The 26,722-nt window shown below is 40.4% G+C and overlaps 1 protein-coding gene across 2 annotated transcripts in view; it reads right to left on the minus strand.

The window, feature by feature from the left end:
- Nucleotides 1–25,796, minus strand: part of clvs2 (clavesin 2) — a 42,309-nt gene extending 16,513 nt beyond the window's left edge. For both annotated transcript variants that reach the window (XR_012768937.1, XM_075459352.1), the window contains exons 1-2: nucleotides 24,542–25,796; nucleotides 21,218–21,392 (exon numbers count right to left, since the gene is read on the minus strand). Coding sequence is in view for 1 of the 2 variants with exons in the window: in XM_075459352.1 (XP_075315467.1) it covers nucleotides 21,218–21,392; nucleotides 24,542–24,930 (564 nt within the window). In the remaining variant the exon portion in view is untranslated. The remainder of the gene's footprint in view (nucleotides 1–21,217; nucleotides 21,393–24,541) is intronic.
- Between the last annotated feature and the right edge of the window lie 926 nt (nucleotides 25,797–26,722).

Consider the following 26,722-nt stretch of genomic DNA (forward strand, 5'->3'; position numbering starts at 1 on the left):
TAGGCCATCAAAACACTGCAGGATAAACGTCTATGGAGACAAACCACATCTGTACAAAATGCAAAGCTTCCTCCTCATGCATCTATGCTGTCATCTATTTTTTCATTTCTGATTTTTGACCCTCTAATCAAATGCATCAACACATTTTCTTTTATTCACAATAAGAATGGTACCATCAAGAGATTCTTTTGAAATGGTAACCACTGAGAGGTTTGCGATGATTGGATGTAATTAGGGTGGAATTGAGGCGCCGCAGCTTAGCAAACTCTTGAAAGTGAAAATAAGTAAACACAAACCCAACGAGGCGGTCTGTAAGTGGTGTGGATACAAACAACAATCCAGCCCGTACTTCCAAAAAGGGACTTAAGGTTTGCAACACATATATGATTTAGTGCATCAAGTGTTTCAGTTAGAGCTCCAAACATACATTAGTTCAACAGTCCAGGAGTCCAGGACGAGTCGTAGAAGGAGGGATGTGGTGATGTGTTTTTGAAGTGCCTTAAAGCAATACTATATAACATTTCTACCTTAAAATAACAGCTTGAAAAAAAATTGTGTTGCTAGAATGAGTTTTAATATTACGATTGGCCTGTCTCCTATGCCCTTCGGGGGTCTGAGTTGGAAAAACTGCGCTATGTAACTTTGCTGGAGCGGCCCGGGAGCTGAGCGGAAGTACTTCGACTTGCTTTCTGGCACACCTACCGCAAAAACAAATAGACCCCTCTCACGCTCCCAGGTATAAGGCTAAGCTAGCGCAACATTGTCAGTACGATCATCATGGCAGAGGCACCGAAGAAACAGAAGAAGACGTTGACTGATGAAGCAAGGAAGAGAAAGAGAGAGGCCGACAAAGCAAGAGACCGGACTAGAGTTGCTCTCGGAACAGCCTGTAGGGGGAGCTCCACAATGGGCTTTTTGAGAAGTTACATAGTAGTACTTTAAAGTCCAAGATTGAACTCTGATTATATTTCACATTTCAGCTGGATTCAAACAGAAACGGTTTCCTAATAATTTCACCCTAAATGGTGATAATCTTTTAGTGTTGTGCTCTGAGCTTCTTTCGGCTGATAGATAAAAAAAAAAAAAAAGTCTACATCTTAAAAATAAATGAAGGCATATAAATTAACGTTTTACTTTCTAATCAACGGTTTGCAACAGTCTCATCTTATCATAAATATTTGTATCTTATCATAAATTTAATGTACATATATCTGGTCATAATTATGCATAAAGTAACATTAGTTTGAATAAACTTCAGAAATAAGATCTCCCTGACGTGCCGTTAAATATTTAATGAGCAACAGCAACACCGATAATAAAATGTGAGGAATCTTAAAACAACTTTGTTTTAAAAGAAAAATACATGCGCCTGCATCATTTTGGGGTTTCACAACTCTCAATTACTGGTGACTGAATTGACCTTTGAAATCCAATAGTGATGCAGCACTAAAGGTCATGGATTTTAAACCGAAGCTGGCAGAGGACGCCGGGTCAGATTTCAGTCGAAGCAGCACATTAGAGGAAGGTGAGTCAGCATCTGAGGCCAAATACAACAACACACTGTAAAACACTCGTGATTTACATACACTGTAATCTGACATTGGCAATGAAACCCAAACAAGCTTTGTATATATTTATATAACAAAATAAAACCAATTAGGCTTCCTCTTGGAGCTAATCGATTAAACACTGAAATTGATCCAAAGTAAAACTGCAGCAACAAGAGAGGAGAAGAAATAAAAGAGCCTTTTTCAGGATGACAGAGACGACATAAAAGACAGCACTGACACAGCAGCAGGATGAGCAGGAAGATGGATCACAGCTGTTTTGTGGTAAGCGCAGCACATATTTCATGGCTGAACCTCCTGAAGCCGTAACATCAGGTCGCTCAGAGCTACATTCATTCATTATTCAGTTTATCAAAGAGAGCTGTGACAGCTACACGAGACTAGGTGGAAGCAGATGATGGGACCCCGATTCACAACATCCCTGAGTTAATGTTCACCTCTGAGGTGAAATGCAAGCTCACAGGCAGAAGCAGCAAGTGCTTCTACTCACTTCCACAAACTAAAGGTGCTTCTATATTATGGTGATCCATGAAAAAAGGCAAGAAACAGGTGTTGACCAGGCATGGAAGACACTGACAAAAAGGCAAAAAGCAAAAGGAAACAGATACTGTGGCAATCAAAAACGGGAAGCAAAAGATCTGAACTGATAACAAACCCTTTGAAGGAGGAAGTAGAGCTAGAACACAGAGAATGGAAATCCACAGAGGCGCATAAAAATTAAGGAGCATGACATAAGTAACAACACATTTAACACACATGAACCTATAGATTATGTGCCAGAAATGCAATGAAAGCAAACAATGAGCCAAAAGAGGCTAAAAGCCCCACAAGGCAGATAGAAAATGAGAATCTTTTTGACATTTTTTCAGTATTTGTGGATAAAATGCCTCATTGATGCTTACACAGTTTTAGAATGACATAATACTTGCATTGAAGCCCCTGTTATGTTTATATTACTCATTAATTCCTACATAGAAACTTGTAAAATCAGTCTTTTTTAGGATCTTTTCCCCTCAATCTATGATTGATGCGCAAAAAAACCTTGAATGTGTCAAAATGAAATGCCAGACAGTGAGTGAAAAATGTTGTAAAATCCAGCGTTAGTCTATCAATGCTCCACCAGCATGCAGCTGAAGCTGATATAACAAACTCTGACATGTGCCGTCTACCATCCTCTTGGTGCCTGAGTTGGGTCATAAATCTTCTCTCTCCGTCATGCTTTTTCAGTCTTTGTACAACACATCAGGTTGATGAGCTCCCTCTATACTCTGCTCCGCTTCTGTCATTTCCCATCCGCACAAGGATGAGTTAACATGGCCTCAACGGGGAAAAAGTGAGTTTGTGGTGGGGAAAAGATGACATCCATTGAAGTGCATTTTTTCAGGCTTTTAAAGTGTAGCCTCCAGTGATGACATTGTTAGCTACTGCCCTGCTCTTTACAAAGGCCATCTTTATGTCAGGATGTCTGAGTGGACTTAAAGTTGAACTTCAGAAGAAGGTCAAACTCCCTGGATGCAACAGAAAACTGTGACAGATCTGTGCCGCTTCAAAGTAGGTCGGACCTCTCAAACAAGTTAAAAAACTAAGCAGGCTCTGGTAAATTAAAAAACCTTAGACTCCTTGTCTTATTTCTCCAGAGCCTTTTATCCAATTTGTTTACTCAACAGTCCTTTTCCTCCTGCTCTTACTCCATATCAAGTCAATACATTTTCCTCTTCGTCCTTCCTCCCAAACCTTTTAGCCAATCAATTCAACTGACATGCTCCCTGATGCTCAAATCATTTCAGTTATCCCATCTGTTCCCCTCTGGGGCTGCATTTTGCTCGTACAGACCATTTCCCAATATAGGACTTTTACTTGACATGATTGTGCAATGAGTGTAAATGTTGTACAGAAACAGATTAAACTGAAAAAAGCCTCTTATTAGAACAGAAATTGGATTTAGGGAAAATAACAAAAGCAAAAAAACTATATAGTCCAATAATTAAGTGAACTGTATTTGAATAACCTGCAACTTTGTGGTTCTTCCTGTATTGGTTATGAGCTTCTTTTATTTCCAGCACCTTTAGTTGATTAAAGTCTGAATATTTGTACATCAATTTGGGAGAAACAGATGGACAAGCACAGTTGTAATAAGAATAGTTATTGTTGGATTTATGCCATCTTGGGGCCTGATGGATTAGTGACGCACAGGCACAAAAACCACATGTAACCAACGGATATCTGTGGGCCCCGTTTTTCAGAGGAATTTAAGACTTATAAGAGGTGAACAATTTCTCAGAGTTTTCTCAGAATGATAACGATTTTTTTCTGATCTTATCTCTTATTGTTATTGTTGATTTCCATCCATCCATTTTGCCAGTCCATAACACGGGCAGTGCAGAGATGACGAACCCTGACAGAACTGAACCACAGCTATTGACATAATTAGAAAAGGCAACACCTGAGTCATCGTAGTGTGTAGTCTGTCCTGTAGCCAACAGAGGAAGCAGTGGCTGGCACTGGCACTAGCAAATCAACAATCTGCTGGCTAAAAGTGTGTAGAGATGAGTAATAGTACGTGGAAACACAGTCATTACAACAACAACGAAAGCTCCTGGCAGGTGAACATAACCTTCATCACAAAGTAACCTTGTTCAGCAGGAAAGTTACGAAACGACCGAGACAATCAAATAATGTAAACCATACACATACAAAGGTAGCTGTGTTAATGTGCCCGGCCTGCACATTATCAGCAGTGACATCATAATCAGTGTTTGCTGATCTTATTGTCATTGTTAGTCAGCTGTTTTTCTTCATGAGAAATTAAAACAGTTAAGTTAGGTTACAATCAAAAGCAACCAGGGGTCATCGAGCCAAAAAGAAGTAAAACTCTGCCCCCTTGTGGTGACAGTTTTTGAATGCAAAAAAAAAAAAAAAAAAAAAAAAAACATCTTTAATTGTCTGCTGGAAATAACTGCAGTCTTGAGTAACGGTTATGCATCAGGAAGACTGCTTTGGCGTTTTTAGAGGACCTGGCTAATGTAATTTTAAGAAGACAGCACATGTTGAGAGATTGCTCCGATTTATTGGCACAAGCTGATAATGCATCGTTTTAGGTTTTATGGGGCAACTGGGTCTACAGTAGCCCTGATGCTCAGTGTGAGCCGATGCTGTTTGCCTCTTATTTGTAATCAGACCATTTCTTTTCTTTCTTTCTTTTAGTAATTTGTTCTGAATTAACAGAATTGGTGCTGTTACAGAGCTGAGACTACCAAATAAAACTCATTTTTTTTCTGCTTTTCTTCTAATTACATTTGGTAAAATCCTGCTTTTTTGTGTTGTCGATTTTAGTTTTGGTGCAAGACATGCAAATGATTAATAAGTGGAGCGTCTTAATCCGCTCATGGCTAAAGATCAGAATGGGAATCTGGCTGCTGCACAGCATTAATTTCCACACTGATTCAGATTTTTAAGACAACCATGCATACGTACGCTTTTATAAATCTGGTGACAAGATACCCAATTCTGCCTTTGTGCTTACACACAGTTTTATGCATCTGCATCTGGTTTTTAACACGCTTACTCACTGACATTTGACAGTAATAATTATCTTTATGTTTTGGTAAAACATGGACAGTGCATGAAGCAGGTCGACATTTTGCTTTCAGAGATTGTGCAGACATTTCTTCTCAGTTCGGAGTTGTTCTGAATGCAGAACTCGAGATGAGCGCCCGTACGACCATCACAGGCCTGCTGTTACCATGTCAAACCATTCATATAAAACACTGGAGAGTAATTGATTGATGGCAAGTTTGCAACAGCACTTAAACTGGTTTTGACTTAAAACAATAATCTTTTACGATTAAGACATATCCCATTCTTCTTTTGGACTGCAGAGACTGTAATTAAACCACAAATGTTTGTGTGCAAATCCAAAACTTTTCTAATAACACTTAATTACAGCTTAACAAATCAGAGCACATAGAGCCTATTACTACAAATGGGGAACTTTATCATTTGTGTATCAACATATAAAAATAAGTGTTAGGTTGTCAGTTGTTTCTAATGGTAGTCACCATCCTTTTTATATCATAACACAGGAAGTTTGACACATATGAAGAGGCAGGGAACTCTTATAAAGCTTTCCCAGGTTTCAAAAGGTAAGTCTACATTTTGTTTCCTGCTTGAAAATCCCCCTGAGAAAGAAGGTGACATCGACTAAACTGCAGCCTCTGAAATACTGCCAACTCCATAAACAAACACTGAACCAGGATCACAAGTGAGTTTAAATTAGTCCACGTTTCAGTTGGTTTCCCCGTGGAGTGCTTTCTCTGACTGATTAAGTAAACAGACAAGCTGCCGAACCTGAACATTTGAATGTCCTCATTCCAGTGCTTCTTTCATGTAGAGAGCTAATCAAGTGGGTTTAGATGCGTTTGTTAGCAGCAGATCTCAAGAGCTACTTCACAGAATTCAATGAGGGAGGAAGTGATAATCTGTTTTTAGGGTGCTGCCTCTCGTTATTCTGCGCGTGTTTGGTTCAGTTGACCCGCATGTCCAGATTGTGCCAGGCCTCCACAGATCTTGTCGTCCTGCCAAACAGACTGAGGGAGGTGCAGCGCCAGGGGACTGGTCATTCTGCCCAGTTCATCACTGCGTCATTATTCCTGAAGCATCTGAGCAGCAATTTATACACTGATAATCAGGACTGAACAGTGGGGATGTAAAAAGGCTACAATCTGCACCGGTTAATAAGAAATAATAATGGTAGAAAATAATCAACGGTTTGCAGCCCACAAATAATTGTGGTATACAATTGCTCATTTGTAATTTTCCTGCCTTCATGCTCATTTACATTAACTCGAACAGCTGGAACATTCCAAAGAAGAAGAAGTTAGGCTACATAGTTCACTTGGCTGAAACTCTATGTTCACAGACTGAGTGATATGGTAGAGGAAGGCAGAGCTCAGCAGAAAGTGATATAAAAAGTAAATATGGACACAGACTGGATGTTATGAACAAACCTGAAAGCAGGAACAGGGTGTGATGCACACAATGTGTAAAATCCACATCCCTGCAATGAAATACTGTGGTACTACAACTAATGTAAGGAAATATTTGAGCTGTATTCACCCTGACCAAATGTCTGCAACCTCAAAGAACAAAACCAGCAGAATAAAACCACCAACTAGTCTAGCAAGTGAAGTAACCATTGCTTGTATACATGGACTTCTGTCACCACTGACTAATCCGTAACATGCAGCATGTACGCTGATGAAGTGGGTCACTAAGTACGTTTTTATATTTAACACAGTTGTCTGGCTTTTAAAAGCACGACAAAAAGAGCATTCACGCTGACGTGATTGATCGTGTTTATTATTGAAAAAGTCGATATGTGCACTTATAAAGTCATTTTAGAGGACATGGCATCAAGATGCATCGAATTATAAACAGGGGAATTGCAACTGAATCCCATCAGTATCTGAATATGCCAAGTCATTTGCCTTTCTTCTCTTGGCCAACACTTTAAGCACTGAACACAAAACTTTTCAGCCAGTGCAGTGCTTTTCTCAATAAAACAGTTCAACCATCAATGATTGGCAGACAACTCCTCTTTCTCCTGAGCCACAGCCACCCCTCTGCAGGAGGCTGATTTCTGTTTACTTTCAGTCAGTCTCAAAAACAATCTTAAAATAATTCATGGGAAATTTTATTCATTTTATGGTAAATAGGGAACTTGTCCACGTGACCCATTTTCCCAATTTATTTATCATATATACAGCCAGCTGTACAAATAATCAACCAGACACAGTAAATATAAACTTCTGTGTGAGAGTTCCTCCTTAAAACATGCTCATATGGCCTTTGTTCATGCAGGAATATATGGATTATAGTTTTGTACGACGAATATGTGACCAGCAGAGGATGTGAAGGGTAAAACTGGTTTACACGACTGTATGGTTGCATTGTAAAAAGCACTGATAATGAAAGTTTTCCAACCTAACCCAAGTAGTTTTGGTTTCTAAGCCTGTCCCAGTGATGTTTTAACAGTTTTTTTATGCAACATGTTGCGTTTACATGTAACCAAGGCAACCAGCAAAATAATGTCAAAGATGGTGACAATCCCCTTGTAAAAAGAATGTATTTCCAACCTAACAATAATCTTTTTCAAACCCTAAACAAGTAATGTTATTGTTTAAACTCAACCAAAAGTGGCAAAAATGTTTCAGTAAAGTGTTGTCACGTTATTGATGAAACATTTGTTGGTCTCGAGCTCATGTCACACACAGGCCAGTGATTGAAACTTCTTCATCTTCTCATGCTCCACTTCCTATTCATGAAGATTTTGTGGCTTCTCAAAGAAAAGATTACTTCACAGGACGCTGTGTTGAGCGGTATAAACATTTTTCTTGTGACCTTTTATTGTGTCAGACTGCAAAAAAGCCACAATGTCTGCTCATGGCCGTATGCATTGGCATTTACTACTTCTTATGGTTAATTTGTTTAATTTTCATTTTTAAAGGCATTAATATGAATTGCCGAGTCTGCTTCGAGATTTTGCAGAGAATACACAATGGTTGCACAACAGGAGGCCTTGATAGTTTAAATCAAACTTTTTGTGAATAGAAAAAGGAGAGACATTGTTTGGTAGTGATGCCTCAGTCTCATACATGAATGATTTGGATTTTTTGTCATTTCCTAAATCTAAGAAGCTTATTTCAGTGAAGTGGAGGAACATTTGGTCAGATTTCCCTCCGTCTGCAGATGAGAGATAACAGAAGTAACACAGAAGTTTGACTCACTACAACACTGTTTGTTAAGACAAACATGGTCAATGGCTTTTTCTTTCCAACAAACCTGCTCAGCCTCCTGTTTCCAGACTGATAACTGAGACAGACAACATGTTTAAGCAGTGATATTATCCACTGTTAGTGATTATTCCAAATGAGACAAAAAGTAATAAACACTACACCTAATTTTCCTGCATTCATTTGCTGTCTAAGATTGTGTGCTTCAGATATATAAAAAAGCCAGATTATAGGATGCCTACAAGTGTCCCATCAATTCTATATAAGAATGATGAAAGGATCAGTATAATTATAATAATTCAGTAGGTTGGAATCAGTGTTTTCTTCCTTCTTATTAGCAGCTATCTAATAAAGTGTTCAAACATTTTGAGCTGCTTCCTAAGAAGATACAGGAGGCCCCTATCAACCTCTTCATTAATATTCTACAGCCACGTTGGCACAGTTTTCACAAAAGTACCAGTTATTCTGGAGGGGTCTGTATGTTACATAACAATGCTAATGCGGAATTAATCCACAGGGAGTTCACTCACTGGAACTGTAGTCTACTGTATATGGTAATGTGGTCTGAATAGCTGTAGATATTCAGGCTAGAACTATTATTTATAAATTAAAGATTAAAAATGAGCAATTTAGGGTTAAAAAAGCCATAAATCTGAGAAATAACTGAGCAGGCATCCGTTCCACAGACTAGAAATGTACAAAACAAATAACAGTTAAGAAGAAAACTTTTTCAAGCTGCCTTCATCTCATTTTAACCATTGTTCTCAGTTACAGCTGTTTGTATTTTGGGGCTTCACTACATTACACATCCCTTCTGGCCTGGGAACGCCTCGGGATGCCCCAGGAGGAAATGGAGAGTGTCGCTGGGGAAAAGGATGTCTGGGTTTCTCTCATGAACCTGTTGCCTCCGCGACCCGAACCTCGGTTAAGCGGATGACAGATGGATGGATGGATGGATGGATGGATGGACTAGATTCACAGTTGCATGATTCAAAGAAATACATATTCCTCTGATATTGACGGTTAATGCTATGCTCACTCATTCCTGAAACAACTACGCAGCTGTATCTGATGGTCAGCCTGAGCTTTTGGCTCACAGGGATGACTTTTACTGGTTTTTTTTTTGTTATTTTTCAAATATGAACAACTTACATTATGACATCAGATCATGGTTAAGGGATGACCTACTGATGTGCAGAATTTTTCATGATCACCATCTTCGTTCAGTTGACGCTAAATGCTAATTAGATGTTAAATGAACCTAAATGTTATTACTTTTGCATGTATTTAATGTAGCATAACCAACATTTCTAAACCAACCTGATGATTTGCTTTTTCAGATCCATCATGGATCTGATTTTGTGGTAATCTACATACCTGACTTGAATTGTTTTTCTTTAAAAAGTTTAACCTGCTGGAGTGGAGAGGCATTCACAAATGATTACAGCATCAATCCATCCTATAGCAGTCAAAACATTTAATCCCAAAACAAAAAGGCTTCAATCTCAAGAGCTAAGATCACAAACACCCACATGGTTAAGATAAAATGGATAAAAGATATAAAATATAAAGGATTTCTTTCCTTTTTGCTGCTTGTTTTTGACAGTAACATGTCCGTGCAGGGCCTGGAACAATACCCCCCCACACACACAATACATCAGCCAGTTACATGACTCATACTGATTTTACAGTATTTTGTGTTGCATCATCTGCTGTCACTTAATCAGCCGCCCGTGAGCTTCTTGAGAAAAAGAAAAACGACAAGAGAAACACGGAGATGTGCGTCTTTGTCTCGGCACACACGAACACAAAAACACCCAACAAAAGAGAGCCCATCGCGAGGAGAGGGCAGAGCAGATAGCGAGGCAGTACGACGTGTTGCCGTGGCAACGTAGCGAGGGTGGGATGAAGCAGGAGGGAGCCTGGGAGGGCGGAGGAAAAAAAGGAGGGGGGGTTAAGATGAGGCACACTGTGTCTTGAAACTGTCTGCTGATGAAGATAATGATGATTCTTCTTTCAGGTGAAAAGCAAGAAGAATAATTTTTAAAGATGTTTTGGATGATTTGTTTAGATTTCGAACTTGATTGTGTTTCCACAGATGCGCCGGCTTTCTGGTGATGAATAATTGCTGCAAATACCAGTGAATCTGTGCGATTACTGTGTTAATTTTTAAACAGAATGAATAATTATCTCCGTGAGACTTGAACGCTCTGGCTGCTGTCAATCCATTTAAACTGCTCTGCCACTATTGTCCCTGCTGAAAAAGAGACGGAGTGGCTGAATTGAGAGAGGGGAGAAAGATAAAAGGGGGAATGGGAGAGTGATGATGTTAAGGAAAGAGGTGGGGGAGGGTGAAGAAAACAAAAGTAAAGGGGTTTGGGAGGCCAGAGAAGAGGGAGGGAGAGGGGAGAGCAAGAAGAGCAGATAATACGTCACGATTTGCGTTTCAATCTATTTTTTCTTTTTAAATTTCAAACTTACATGGTTTGAAACCTTGGAGGTGTAAAACGGTCAACTTCTTTTTTGGAAATATAATTATAAAATCTAACAAAACAAGTATCAATTTAAGGCTAAAGCTCATTTTGATCGCTTCTTCAAGCTTTTTTTCTTTTCTTTTTTTTTTTAAACAAATTGATTTGAATCTAACAAACTTTGAATTAAGAAATTGTTAAACTCATGCCCAGGAGATTCGTCCTCTGAGAATCACGAATATCTGTACAAAGTGAAATCCATTAAAGCAGCACACTACCACCATGGTGCTATAAAGATATCCTCATTTACACCTTTTGACCTTAGCAATTCCGGTGCCGGTTCTGGTGCTAGAACCAGTTCTTAGTTGGTCTAACTAAGAACTGGAACCAAAGAGCCACATTAGCCGCTTTCGGACTGTAGGAACCTTTGGCAGTTCTAATAACCTTTTAATCCGCGGGGCCGTTTTCTCCCGTGTTCGGACATACAGGAACTCGGGGCTATCTCCCATAGTTCCTTCTTAGTAAACCCAGTTTTAAACAGCAGTCAGTGTGAATACTCAATGCAATGCTGACCAGCATTCTCAGAAAAGCAGACTGGTATCTATAAATGCTGCTGCACGCAGGATTTTTTTACACACAATTTTGAGTGGGATCTATAAAATTTAGCTGGAATCATTAAAATACTGACAATGCTTGTAAATGTTGCTGTGAGTGCATTTTGTAAAATCCGTACATCCGATACAGAGTGCTCTCGGATGGGAGAATCAGATCGTACTCATTCAGTTTCACGGAGTGGGTTCTCATAACGCGGTCCATGTAAAAACATGGAGTTGCATTGCAGCACACTGTGAACTCTGTTGCCATACAAGTGTTCTGCGGTTAAGAAATTGTAGAAGTAAAAGGTCATGGAAATACACAGAATAGCTCTGGCTTGAGCTCCTTTTTAAGGTTTGAGTTGTTTTAGATGATAAAAAAGAGCTCTTCTCTTCTGAGCTTCAGCACCTCGATGAGGAAACCCTCTGATTGTCTAAGCTGAGAGCTTTCTGACCGCTGCTGCAGGTAAGACACCGACTGCTCATAATCACTAGGCACAACCCCAGCGCATCCATATCAAAGCTCAGTGTGTTCTTTTGTTGTCTTGGATTAACCGGACTAGATAGAACACTGTTTCTGTATTTTTGAACACGGCAGTCACAACATTTCATTGGTCGGGTTGGTCTCTGTAATCCTGCCGCCTTCCCTTCACGTAAGAAGTTGTTTTAACTGGACAAACAAAGAGCCGGTGCTGCTCTAATCCTAGTGTTTTTGGAGCTGGAGACGAACCTTTGGTAGTCAAAACAGAAAGAACTGGTTCCAAGTGTGGCTCCAAACCAGCAACTGGGACTGCTGTGGTGTAAAACCCCCCATTGCTGCCGGCAAACAGGGATGCATTGATGTGTTCAGTCAAATAATGGCCTCAATTAAACAGGCTTTAGGTTATTGACAAAACATGACCAATGCTTTATCAATAGTAGCATAAATCTTTCTGGATTATTCTATTTTCTTTGCATGTGACTGGCCACACCAACCGACATAAATATATGACGTGCATTTTCGTCGCCTTGGAAGTAATTTGAATGTGCATCAGTAAAAGCTTTATAAATATGTCCTTTTCACTGGTATCAGTTCAGCAGATAAACAAGACTTTGGTTTTGACTTGAGGGACACTTCTCCACATTCAATGTACTTTTTTGTTGAATTTCCACCAGCTGGGATGAACCAATCTTGCACCTCAGGCCGACAAATAATAAGAGAAAACAAGAGAAAAACCTCATTTGATCTGATCTATAAAATAGAGAACCAAAGAGAGAACATCAATGCTGACAGCAGCATGAACTAGCAACACAGGGTGACTGTTAATACAGTCTGCTGGGAGACTAGCTCACATATTAGGCTTAACAGCCCATTTTTTATCCATCTCAAGAGGCATGCAACTCCAAATATTTAGATAGGACACTTTCAATTATACTGACATATTTAGTCATGCATTTCTGTTAAAAAAAAAAAATCTTACAACGTGTTAGATAAAAGCTTTCAAACCAGGTTAAACTACTTAATACTTGAAAATTCAATAACTTCAGTGTAGTTAACACACTAACAAAACACCATCTGTTGAGCTCGTACGTGCAAAGGAACTAACATGTAAAATGGCTTTAAATATCTAATAAATGATGAGTTTTGTATTATTTTTTCCCCTTAAAGCAAAAAGAAAAAGCATACAGCTGTTGCTTTTTCCCCACAAGCACTTAAATGTAACATTAAGGGGTTTGGCAACAACAAAAACTGAACTGCTAATCCAGATCACCATCAAAATCTGCACAGCTCACCCCTGAGTCCAGCATGATCTGTCAACACATGTGAGCCAGATCCTGCTTACAGACAGATGAAAGAATATTACTCTGGGTCCCATCGTTATAAGGACACACTGCAGATCTAAATGCACATGGTGCATCGGTGTTGTGTTTACTAGCGGTCTGCAGCTGGTAACTCAGGAGACTCAGGACTGCTCATTCATTCATCTGAGTGGCAGGTAGTTGATCTTTTTTTTTTTTTTTTTTTTTCCTTGTCCTGTCCAGCATTATGGCAGCAGAATTGTAATCTGAATACCGTTTATGCTAAACACATTTGCTATGCCAAGGGAAACTTTATGAATGTAAAGCTCCCCTTGACGCCCATCAACTCCTCATTTTTATTTATTAAATTTTGTTACAATATTTAACAGGATATGATAATAGTGCCGAACCGGACCGGGGGACAGAGAGAGAGGGAAAGCGAAGAAGAGAAAAAAAGAACAGAAACATGAAGAGACAAACATAAAAAAACAATGAAAAATCCGACAACCAGCTGCTGCACCTGTAAAAACAAAACTGAAGACGATTAACGGCTTTTGTGGGGAATCCAACCTTAGAAGCACCAGGAGCAGACAAGCAGAGAACAAACACACAAACAAAAAAAAACACAAGCAGCAGCAATCTCATATGACACACAGGTGACCTTAGACCACAGGACAGCACAACAACTGCTTAGTGAGCTGCTTAATGAATGTGAGTGTGAGTGTGTGTGCATGAACATGCAATACACATAGATGGTCCCACATAATAACCATGCTTAAATATCAGTGTATAGTGGCACAATCCCCCTCCCCAGCAATCAGAAGCAGGCCGAGAGGGCCCCCAGACCCAGGCCACCAACAGCCCCCAAGGAGCACAGAACCCGGGAAGCCCATCATAGGGACGACCACGCATCCCCCCAGAAGACAGCAGAGGAAGCTCCCAGACAGAGCCCCCACAAGCATCGGGCAGAGCCCCCCCGGCGACCAGAGGCGGCAGCCTACCAGCCCCGCCAGGCCCCCGCCACCCAGACATGGGCCGCGCGCCGCAACCGGCCCCCGCGAGCCCGAGCGTCACCAAAACCCCCCGGCAGGGGCCCCGCCCAACACCCGAGAGGGCCAGGCGCCCCTGACAGCCAACCGCAGTGGGCCAGCGCCTGCCCCAGTGCCCCTGGGCAAGCGCCCCAGGAGTCAAGACGTGCCCACAGGTGGGTGAGGCCGCGAGCAGCGGGGAGAAGCAATGCCCCCCCCCCCCATCAGGAACAGCACAAGCAGGCCAGAGGACAGCAGGACCCAGACCCAGTCAAGAGAAAAAAAATAAATAAATAAAAATAATAATAATAATATAAATACATACATACATAAAAAAATATATATAAGAAAAATATTAAAAAAAAAAAAAAAAAACACATCCACAAACACTCGCACAGCACATGCATCCATCCCCCACCTCCGCTGGAGTGTGGCGTAGCGGGCACATCCGGGGGCCAGCAGCCCCCCAGCCACCACAGACCCCGAACCAGCAGGACAACTCCTCCTCCTGGCCCCCCCGCCCCAGGCAGCAACCAGGCAACAGGGGTGCGGGAAGACCCCTCCCCTCTCCCCTCTGGCTCTTTGAAATTTTCTAATAGTGAGCATTTAAAATTGAGGGGCAAGCAACCTTGTGGAACTGGGAGCGTGGTAGTTGATCTGAGGTCAGGTGGTGTCATGCTGTGACAGATCACCTGAACAAGATGATATACAGAACTGAACTCCTGAACAAGACGGCTCGAAAACAGGAGCGCGCTCCAGTCCACTGCCTGGAATAACAGCTTGTATATAGAGCAAAACATAAAACTTCTAGCATAAAAGAATCAATCACAAGAGGAAGAATTCCTTTCATATCCAGATCTGGTTTTCTATTCTTTGAATCCCTTTGTCTTCATTAATCACGTAAAGCACTTTGATCTGTTGTACAAAACAAAGAATCTTTTTTGCCTGCAGAACATGAGATATTCTTGCTTTTATGTTGTTCCGAATTGATTCATTTTCTACAGTCTAATCTGCTTTTGTTGTCTGTGGGGCTGTTTTTTGAACTCCTGAAATGTTGGCATTTTGAGGTTACATTTTTTTAAAACATGAATAAGCATAAGAATAACATGATATGAACATCATAACAGAGGAAATGATAATGAATATCATAAATAATACATACATTTTAAAAATGGCTCCACAGCACAAATAATGCTAACAGAGTACTTTCTTGAATATGACTTTGAACGTTGCTTAAAACCTTTTTTTTTTTTTTTTTAACTTGTTTTGGGAAAAAAACAAGACTTTACATACTTGAAACGTTAATCCCTCTGTTACATTGTAATCCTGTAGGATTATAACCGAATGGGTTTGGATCCCATCATGCACAGTGTCTCACCTCCTGTGTTTTCCTGGACTCTTCGACATAATCTCTTTTCATGAGAGCAGAAGAAGCGTACATTTCATGCAACTGGTAAAATGATGTATAAACTGTGTTGTATTTATTGTATGTGAAAGATACTACAACTCAAATCCCAGACAGAGCAGTCTGTCTGCTGCAGAAACATTGAAGCAGCATGTTAAAAGCAAGGTTCATCCGAGGACACAAACTCTGCTGTGTAAGCTACCAAGTTAGCATTCAAACCTCATGGCCCATGACAGTTTTCACTGTTTCTGTTTCTCAACAGTGACACAAAACGCCAGTCAAAGCAGGATGCTGTGTCTGACAACCCCTGGAACCATTCGTCAGATGTCCTGAACTTGCATCAGATGCAACCACAAAGTCAAAGACGGTGCGTGGTCGAGATTAATCTCCAATTCAGACTTCGGTGAGCTTTGATATCAAACAGTAAAGTTAGAAACTGTGGCCGTTACAGCAAGGAACACCACAAGACTTACATTTCGACTCCACTGTGTCTTCAGAGTCAAAGTGAACACAGAGTAGAGGCAGGCAATTATAGGCGATTTCAAACAGGTGTGCAGAAGCCGTTGGACAGGTAATTGCACCTCATTACAAACTTACTGGACAGCCCAAACACTAAATGTATGGCATGCTTAGTCATGTCCTCATTATGGGTCTCATTTTAAGATGTTTGTCTTTTATCTTTGTATCTTTTTTTTTTTTTTTTTAAATCAATATTTTATTCATTTTCAAACAGACACAGAACAGAGAACATACTGATATCTTTGTATCTTTTGTCATTTTTGAAGAATTTGTTTCTTTGTCTCCGATGACACTACAAGTGTGTTATGTGGATTCTTATCAAAGCCAGACCCACCCTTGTTCTGGCTGTCCAATAGGCTTGTAATGCTGTTTCACGAGCTGTCCAATTACTAATGCACGCCTGTGTGAGATTGACTATAATGGCCTGCATTCATTTTGTGTCCCCTTTGACTGGTGAAGACACAGTTGTGTTGAAACAGTCTGTTTGCACAATTAAAAAAGCATAAGAATCAGTGAGTCCGGAGACTTCTGTGTCTAATGCTAAATGTTTTTTAATCTTTGAAGCTTCCCTTTACCCTCACAGTCAAACCAGAAACCACACTGTCATTTCCTGCTCGGGTTTAGACTAAATCTTCCCACGGTTAGGATTAGAAATCAAAACTACGAACTTCCTTTTCACAATTCACATGCAATTCACATGCAATATGCTGCTGAAGTCTGCCTGAACAAATGCCACCTTGGATCATACTTGAGAGGACGACAGTGCAGTCTTATTAGGACCTCTGATGTCACTAATTAACACAGTAGGAATGCCTTAATGCACACAGGCTGAACATAGAAAAAAAGCTTTATTTCCATTAAAAAGTGGACAGAGGGATTAAAGTTGCAAAGATGTCAAGTTGAAACCAAAACCATGAAAACCTAGCAGATAGTTTTCTTTAAATGAAAACTAAAATGACAAACCGATGTTATTATGCTGACAATCCCTTAGCATCCTGCACGACTCTCAGGAAAACGAACAATTTTAGAGTCCTAACTGTTAAGGCTCTGAGAACATTGCTGTCAGTTTCTCATTCATTCCCTTGTAGCCACAGTTGCAAGTTCTTGACTAATAAACGTCAAAGATTAAACTTACCCTCATCTCTGTCTCCCCATGTTCTCAGTCTATTCACTGACGTCGTGCTTAAAGACAAAAGTGCCCCATAAAAAAATCCTAAGAAAAGAACTTCCAGTTGGGACATGAAAAACACTGAAGCCTCAAGGAGCTGCCAGCAGGAATCCAGACTCAAGCTCACGTCTGCTGTGATCTTTACATAATACTGAGCTGCAAATTGGGATCCCAAGGCATGTGGCCTACATGCTATTTGTATTTGGTAAAAACCAACATCGTCAGGGTAACCATGACATACTTTAAATCACAGCCAAGGCAGTCTGAGCAGCAACTGAAGAGCGTCATGTAACTTTTTTCATGATGCTATAGGACCTGCTCTCCCTTTTTAAAGGATTATAAAAAATGACCAATCACAGTTTGAGAGGTCATGAACCATATGCCATTTTAAATCATTTCTTTATTTGTCACACTAAGATTTTTTCGGTTTCTTTGTGCACAAACAGCTCTTCAGAAATGTGCAACACATATTGTACAAGACCAAAACACCTGTTTGAATAAACAAAATGAAGAAGAGATAAATGCATATTGCTGCAGCATTCACAAATGCTCACCCCTTAAAGTTTTATTAATATCAGTATATTTCCCATGATAACTGACCGATGCTTATGTAAACAGATCAGCCATAACAGCACCAGCCGTTGCCCTCCAGGACAGGAGCGGGCCCTGAAAAAAGACCACAACAAATAGTCTGAAGGATTCATCCAGCCTCCAAACTCCCCAAATACCAATCTGATGGCGTCTGTCGGAAGCAAGCCCATTTCACTAAGACCCCTTCACACATTCCACAGGATGCCAGAGTAGCTCCACTCAAAGCCCTTTTGGCAGCATAAGGAGGACGTGCTTAAAACAGGCCGCTGGTCATATTGTTATGACTGATCGGTGTATGTCTGTTTTGACATCACGTAATCCTCTGGAAAAACTGAAAAATCTTCAGAGATTAAAACAAATCAAGGATGGCAGCAGCAGATAGAGAATTGCTGATGCACACAAAAGATAACCGAGTGCTGTGGTCTGTGTAAATCGGCCATCGCGCTACATCAAACCCTCGTGCAGAATAAGCTCTGCACGGCCGTCCTGCGTAAGCGGGATTCTGCAGCTGTTGAACGCTTCATAAGCAAACCTGCTCTGACTCGCTGTCGTGTCGTAAATGATTCAGACCCGAAGCTGAAACTTCAATACAGAATGCTTTATCTATCTTTTGTTTTATTCAAAAAAGGACAACATGAAGAAAAGTTCCTTTGGAAGACCCAGTGGAACAACGGTAACCTTCTCTTCTGCTTCGTTGAAATGGCTCTCAACCTTCAAGCCTGCTTAATTCTACTCAAGACATAAACTCTGGTAAACAGCATCGAAGGTTTATGAAAGATTGAACAATTTCCAATAATAGATGGGCGCTGTAGCTTTCATGGCACTTTCAATAAATATGTGAATATGTGTGTTTGTAGGAGATTATTTGGAGCTCTGATGAATATTCACAGCAAGATGATTTGTGAGTGAAACTGAAATAAATTGCAGAGCTTGTGAGTTATAAAGGATCTCAGTGAGGAGGCTTGTTGATGTGTTTTTAATAGTTTGTGTATGAGTGGAGCTCCATATCACAGAGCAATGAGATCAGTTTCTCATCTTTACATCCTGAGGAAAGATAACTTATAGCCCGATCCCTGATGTTTTAGTAACATGCTTTGTGAATTTTATATGCCGAATCAAATTTAATCAAATTACCCTTTTAAACCTGTTCCCCTTGTCTTTTGCACCCACCAATGAGCATCCATCTGAGTGGGGATGACTCAGGGCCCAGCTAATAGCACCCATCAATAATTCAGGCTCTAATCTGTGTCTATAGAGGCGTCAGAGATGTGTTATGTATGGACTCCTCACGGTGATGCACTGCTTGAATATCCTGTTGTTCCCTCAGTCTGAAAAACCCTGCGCTGACTGCATAAAACTAATATTTACAGAAAGTGGAGGAGGTGGAAAAAGTACTGAAGCATCCTGCTAACACACTAATAGAATATTTATTCAAGTCTTGCTGGGGCTTCAGTTAAAACAGATTAACTGAAGACAGTTTATTGCTCTGAAAGATTAACATCTTTCACCGTAACTGAGGAGCACTTTTCAGTCTGTCCTAAAAACAAACAAAGTGAATAAATAAATAATTTAACAATATAACTGAACTGTCTTTCACTGCTAATTGTTACAATCATATCATAACAAACTAAAAATAAATTGATTTAATGTTTGTGGTATATGCAGCATAATTTTTCATGATATATTGTAGATTTTAAGACAAATAAGCATTTAAGGATTCACAAATAATCAGGCCAAATACTTATTTTTTGTAATTTCACAATAGAAAACTTCAACTTTGAGACTTCAAACCAGTTTTTTTTCCAATCCAAACATTTCTAAACTTTTTGAATTCAAACAGATCTGTAAATGAAATCCGACTGAAAATTAAGCACTTCATATTGAATGTTTTAAGAGGAAAAGGAACAGGTTCAACAGATCTATAGAAATGTCTCATTCCATGCTGATAATCATGAAAAGATCTCAAAGATCGCTGGTTCATACAGCTGATCCTGGTTTTATTTGAGCTGTTTTTGCTTTTGTTGGTTTCTTCTAACTTTTGAGCGTCCGAAAATACATGAAACAAAACCAAAGTGCCCACATTAGAGTTGACATTTATCAGCTGTTGGTGCAGTTGATCTGATAGCCATCCTTACTGCTTCTTCACATCCATAATTGGTAAAGTATAACATTTGTGGTTGTTATTAAAGACATTTTAAATGCAAACATCTGCAGTTGTAACACAGTTTGCGCTCATTCTCCATCAGGGATAAAATGTTGTATGTAAATTTAGAGTCAAATTCACGGAGGATGCAGCTGTGACAGTTTTGTATCCATCACAAACGCATCAGATAATCACTCAGACCACTGCTTCTTACTGGATTCTACCCTCAAGAAACCCTTCCCTGTAGATTTCACTTTGACTAATGGAGCCCAAAAATAAATTGGCAGATGATTCATAGGTATGTTGAGAATGCAATAACAAGTCTTTGTTCACACACACACACACACTCACACACAGACACACAGAAGCAAGACATTTCCTCCCAGGATTGGCTGATTATCAGAGGACAGCTGCACTTTCTGCCTGCAAGTCTTTTTCCTCCAGTTACTCATTTCTATAATGATATTAAAGGTGTCCTGACAACTTAAAAGACTAATGTGTTTCCATGCTGTGCAAGCGTCACATTTTTCTTTACTTCTTTTGTTAATGCCAGACTAACCCCTCACCTCAGAGGGCCAGAACTAAAGGAAATATTACTATACTCAGGCAGTGAGAATTCACTTCTTTTGCACTGTATACCAGCCAAATAAGTCATGAAAGAAAGAAGGGGAGAAAAGGAAATAATCATAACCTATAACCAAAATGGAAATGTCATTATTTCTTTCTATTGCTTTTTAAACAAGCTCACAGCTTTAGCACAGTGCTTGACTGGTTTTTAAGTGGTGCGTTCTGACTGCAGAGAGGATACTGGAAGGGGAGCTGGAGGTTTGTCATCCCAAAAAACAACATCATCAGTGGGGTAAAGCAAGATATTTAGCTTTTTCATCATCTCTGAAATAAGGAAAGATAGCAAATGAAAATGACAAAGCTTTTAGCTCTAGGATCAGCTAAATTCAGTTAATATTTAGCAGTCAGTGGAGCACTGCTGCCATGGCACTCCTGCACACTCATGATGTTTTAGTCCTGGTCATTGATAAGCAACAAACAGACAAAATGATGTTCGTATCTTGGGATGGAAATCTACCCTTGAAGTTAAAAGTACTTCTGTCTGGCACAGGCAACTCCTGAGCAACCCGAACAGCATCGGCAAAGCTTTCTGACCTGCAGCCCCTCGATGGCCAGCCTCAGCATGCTGGGGGTCAGCTTGGACGCCTGTTTGAAGGTGAAGTTGCTCCAGTCGATGATGAGGATGAAGCCGTTGACCTGCAGCTCAGGATCTTCTATCATAGATTCCAGTGACAGTAAAATTGCTCTTAGTATGTCTACAAACGTGTATCTGGGGAAAAAATGGGACAAAATTTGGATTAGTTAGCACACAGAAGCACATGGCTTAACAAATTAACAGAATAGCTGGACAAAAATGATCTGAAAGGATGCGATGACTCACAGAAATGCTTTACAGAAACACTGTATGCGTTTGTTCCTTGTGTGATTTATTTAAGCCGTTAGTGAGCGTATTTGATACATAATTAATTGTTTCAGTTGTTGTTTCAGAGGAAAATGTCAAACATCATCTGGATATAGCTTCCAAAAGGAGGTTAGCTACCACATATCATTTCAAAGTGACCATCTTTGGGGTTTGGTTTGACCTAATTCAGAAGATCATGCTTTTTGAGGGCTTCAGTTAAACAAAAAAGATATCTTACATTTGTCAGTTAAGAGAATAATCATTAGTTATAGCCTGAGCCTAGAGTCATCGTGGTTTTAATCTCATGAAAGAGCTGAAAACAGTATCTGCTAGCCAGGCTGACAAGGCTTTGTCACTAGAATTTACCGTTAACCTCCCACTCAGTTCAATTTAGTCTTAAATCAATTAGGTCTTAGATCCATGTTTTAATTGCTTCTGGTGCTCACCATGTGGCTACTGGTGCCACTAGACATGATTTGTTTCTTCAGTGCATCCTTGAGAATTTTCATCCACCTGATGCCTCAGATTATTCACTGTCCTGTTCACCGGTCACGTCTATTTGCTCTTAACACAGAGGACACAAGGGTTAATGTGTCTCTAAACTCTGGTTACCTAAACACTAGAACTGGCCTGATCCCTTATTAGAGCCGAACAAAATCATGATCTGGCACCTACTTATATCTTTAACCTAAGCCTAGATGCTAATCCTGCTCAGGCCACTGCTGTCATTTATAAGACAGAAAAGCACAGGATGAGGTGAAAGAACAGTGATGCAGTGAAGTCAAACAGGAGGAAATAGCACAAATGTATCCCAAAAAGATCATTGATGACATGCCATTTCGATACAGCTGTATCTAATGGAACCACTAACTCATAATTTAAAGTTATGAAGGTACCAAATATGGTGAAAATACAATAAAAGAGGGGTAGGTAACTTCCCCTTATCATTATACATGTAATTGCATTCTCTCCACTTTATTTCAGACCTAAACATTGAACCTTTTGTCATCCACAGCCTTTTACTTTATTAATTTAATTAGCAAGTACTTTGCAGAATTAGAATTTTTACCATCAGTGAGCAACGGTTTCTGGATTATCAGTGGTTTCCAACCTGGTGGTCAGGGATTTGTGACGATTTGAGGATACAAAATAGCAAAAAGCATGGAATTAAGCCGAGCGAGCAAGCAGCGCTTCATTTCAAGGGATCATGAGCTAACAAGACTGAAGGCAGACAGCCATGCCAGCAGCTGTGTGATGCTGTGCTTTGGCACACTGTTGCTTTGAGAAAGTAAATTTTTTATATTTACAAGTGTAATGTGTATTCTCAATAGTCTCAATCTTTCTTAGATACATTAGCAGTTGTATTGCAAACATCAATCAGAAAATAGAGGTGCAAATAAAATGAATCCAAGAAGCAGAACATTCCAAGTATTGTAACATTCAAATTGTGGTTTAACTTTGTTATGACGGAGACATGCGTCTAACTATCCCTTCAATGGACCTGTGCACTATGAATATCTGTGCACTTTCTTAAGGAAGCATGTTTGTAGTCACTTAAACATTTTTAGATGGATTGAGATTAGCTAAGACACAGCATCCTGGTTCAGATCGTGCCAAAGCCTTAGTAACTGAACCACCACAACCCCCAGAGATACTGAGATGTCATCTGTCAACACACTTCTGTCACAGGGCTGTTTTGGGGATTTGGGACTCACCTCTTAATAGCACACTGGATGAATTAATCTGAGTATAATTGCTTGTTAAATTGGAAGGCAATGATTCACTCTATATCTGGTAAGAATGTTTCACTTTTTATATTTCCATCAAGCTATGCAAGCCTAATGCAATAGGAGGATATTCTCGGCCTTTTTGGTAACTAATGAGGTTCTTCAAAGTAGAATGCTCTGACCTGCTCTTTTCAGTTTGGATCTGGATGATTTAAGAAACCTAAATGAATGTAAGACTGGATGTATGATGGATGATCGTTTTATTAGTCATCTGGTGTTTGCTGATGGCTCTGTCATTCAGTCTCCTTATAGTGAGGAATTACAGCAACTTCTTAGAGTCTGTGCAAGATATTTTATGTTATATGGTATTTATTTAACTCTATAAAGAATGTTATTATGATTGGTACATCTAAAGATGACAAAAAGCGGAATTTTTAAGTGTTAAATCACCACGAATGAAGTCAGACTCTGGGTCATATCATCAGGAATGATATACATGATGATGATGATAATTAAATCCACAATAATATGCTGCTGTAAATTATATGGAGTAACAAATATGCTGGCAGAGCTTATTGTTCTCTTAATATAAGTAAAGTAAGTAAAAAAAATAAAAAGCTTCAGAGGACATTTCATGATTCGTTCAGGATCTTGGTCATGCTCCCAAGGTGGATATGTGCAAGCCATATGTTTGTCTCAAGTAATGAGATGTATGTGTCGATCGATAGGTTAAAAAAAACGCAGTCATAACAGCCTTAACTGTGCCAACACTAAGTGACACAAAGTATTCTTTTTGCTTCTGTGTGCGTGCTGCCAACTTTGAGGCAGCAGTTTGAGAAAGGCTGTTTCCTGTTTCAACATGACCTCTTTCAAAATGCATCAAGTCTGAAAGGAAGACAAGGTCTGAGGAAACCTTCAACTGGACAGCACCACTGAACTGCAATGCTGACTGCGAGCCAGTCAATCTCGTCCATGAACTTTCAGACTATAGATCAGCTCAGCCATGACATATGGGTGATGTGTTCAAGTGTCCATACACATATCACGTGTTATGTACGTTTTGTTTTCCATTTTGGATTGGCTATATTATTAGAAAACGTCCACAACTTGTTAAAGATGGTCCATGTACTCTGATATCAAGAAGTTTTCTGATTAACTGCGTGGTGCTGAATGGACAGCTCCACAAACCAGACTCTTGCATCTATGGATTTGAAAACACTGTTTTCTACTTTTCATTATGGCCTATTTTCCTTAATATAGCGGAAAAGATCAACTGAAACATATGATTACCTGCTCTGGTCCCAGTTGGCAGCGAACAGGACGAGTATTTTCCTGCCGTATCTGTCTAGGTTTGAGAGGACGCCGGGGAAACCATCCTTCAGGGCCTGTTTAATGCCCGGGTCAGTGGCTTTCAAGTTCTTGAACATGTCCAGGTTTTGCTGTCTGTACTCAAAATACTGTGCCAGCAGCCGGAACGCTTCGAAGTGGTTGAATTTCCTCGCCCGGAGGAATCTGAGGATAAACGCGTCGTCTGTCCTGAGGAAACCGATGTCCGGCCGGGTGATGATCATGTCCCGGACCTCTTGGATGTCCTGGTGTAAAGTCTCTGGGTTTTCTTTCAGCTCCACCTTGGCCTTCTCCAGGGTCTCCGGAGAGAGGCCAGCCTGTAAGTGAGTCATCTTTTGCAACAGCTGTCCCTCCACAGGGGATCACACCACACCAGCTTCCAATACAACAGAATAAATTGTTACTTCCGGCAGCAACAGGGCTGGAAAGTAGACTAAGTGGTTTTTCTTTCTGGTTCCCTGATCAGTAGCTGACTTCAGATGGAGGCCTGCTGCTCTGTAGACGTAATCCACCCTGAACTGACACAGACGTTGCTTCTATGATGCTCCTATGATGCATTATCAACATATGGGCCATTCACTTTTACGCACTGAATCGTTTAAATTCCACGGCCAAAAAAAAACACAACAACTTTATCCTAATTTTCCCACCGTGTATATAATGAATCAAGTCCTTCAGGCTGCACATCTAACCTGCTGATCCCGGTGGCCTGAGCTCAGAACCGACACACAGCCGCTTCCCTCCATGCCAGAGCCTCTCCTCTCTTCCTCTCTCCGTTTCTGTGACACAGTGACGACGACAGCATCACCGTCTCCCCGGCGTCGCTCTCGGCGGCCAGGCAATGCGGCACGAACCTGAAGCACCTGCTAGATCATCGTCATCATCATCAAACCTCCGCCTTCGCAACGCATCTCCATACGGCTGCTGGTGCTGCTGCTGCTGGTGGCGCCGCTGGTTTCCACGTCTACATCCCAGCTTGGATCATCACTCAGCTCGTTATCGTCATCCACAATTTGGGTTGTGAATTTAGAGCGTGAGTAATTTGTTTAAAAAGCCTCAGAAGAGGGTATCCAACAGCACAGGTGTCCGGCGAGGTTTTGTTCCCCTCCCGCCTCTGGTTTCAGGGTTTTGAAAAGGGGTGGGGTGGATGGAGGGGGATTACCGTCTCCGCTCCTCCTGCTGCTGTTGCTGCTGCAGCCGTCTGTTCGCTGGGAAAGTGACTGACATCAAGAGCGTGTGCTCCGGTCGGTGTATGGACACCACCAGCGGGGGGAAGGGAAGTGGTGGGAGGAGGGGGTGGAGTATAAGATGAAAAGGCAACAGAGATTCCAAAAAAAGGATGCGAGGCTGTGGAGAGGAAGAGGTGGCTTAAAGATGGAGACAACTTAGGTGTTAACGTGGGGAATAGATGGAGGGGTGATGAAAAGGTGCGAAAGGGACTAACAGGGGAGAGAAACAACCCTGATGGAGGGAGTGGAGGTAAAACCTGAAGATGGGGGCGTGGACTCTGGGTGTTAGAAGCCTGAGGCAAACTTGGGGGGCCTCTATGTCAGCCTTTCCTTTTCTATTTTTACTTAAAGCACCATGTGTTTGGAGGTTTTACCCTCTATATCTACCATTTTCTCGATATTCCTGTGGGCCACTTTGAATTGCACACTAGAAAAATATCCTATGGTAAGTTTTCTGAGTGTTTTTCAGGTGGGTATTTTATCTTTAAATAAATATGGATTTCTAGACTCTTGAAGCTTAAAAAAAGATCAAGAAAAATGACTATGGATGCCAACATTTCGTGAAAAATGAAGGTCGAAGGTCGAAGTTGATTGAAATACATCTTGATCAAAATGTATTTGAATCAACATCACTGGCTTTAAGTTTAGGACCTCATTCACTGTGAAATTGAGGTTACTATCCCACATACCTCCAAACTTTATGAAATGCTTGACATTTCCAAATTTCTTTGTAGAAAACTATCAATGTTTAGGGTTAGGGTAAGTTTCCAAAATACATATTTAGCTGCCAAATCAGCGCTTGTTTAATGACCTTTTTTAGGCCTTATCTATTTATTTAAAAAATACAGTATAACTAAAAAAGTTTCATGGTGATATCCTTCATCTGCATCTTTAA

The sequence above is a fragment of the Odontesthes bonariensis genome, chromosome 24 (genome assembly GCF_027942865.1).
Source record: "Odontesthes bonariensis isolate fOdoBon6 chromosome 24, fOdoBon6.hap1, whole genome shotgun sequence".
Taxonomy (NCBI): domain Eukaryota; kingdom Metazoa; phylum Chordata; class Actinopteri; order Atheriniformes; family Atherinopsidae; genus Odontesthes; species Odontesthes bonariensis.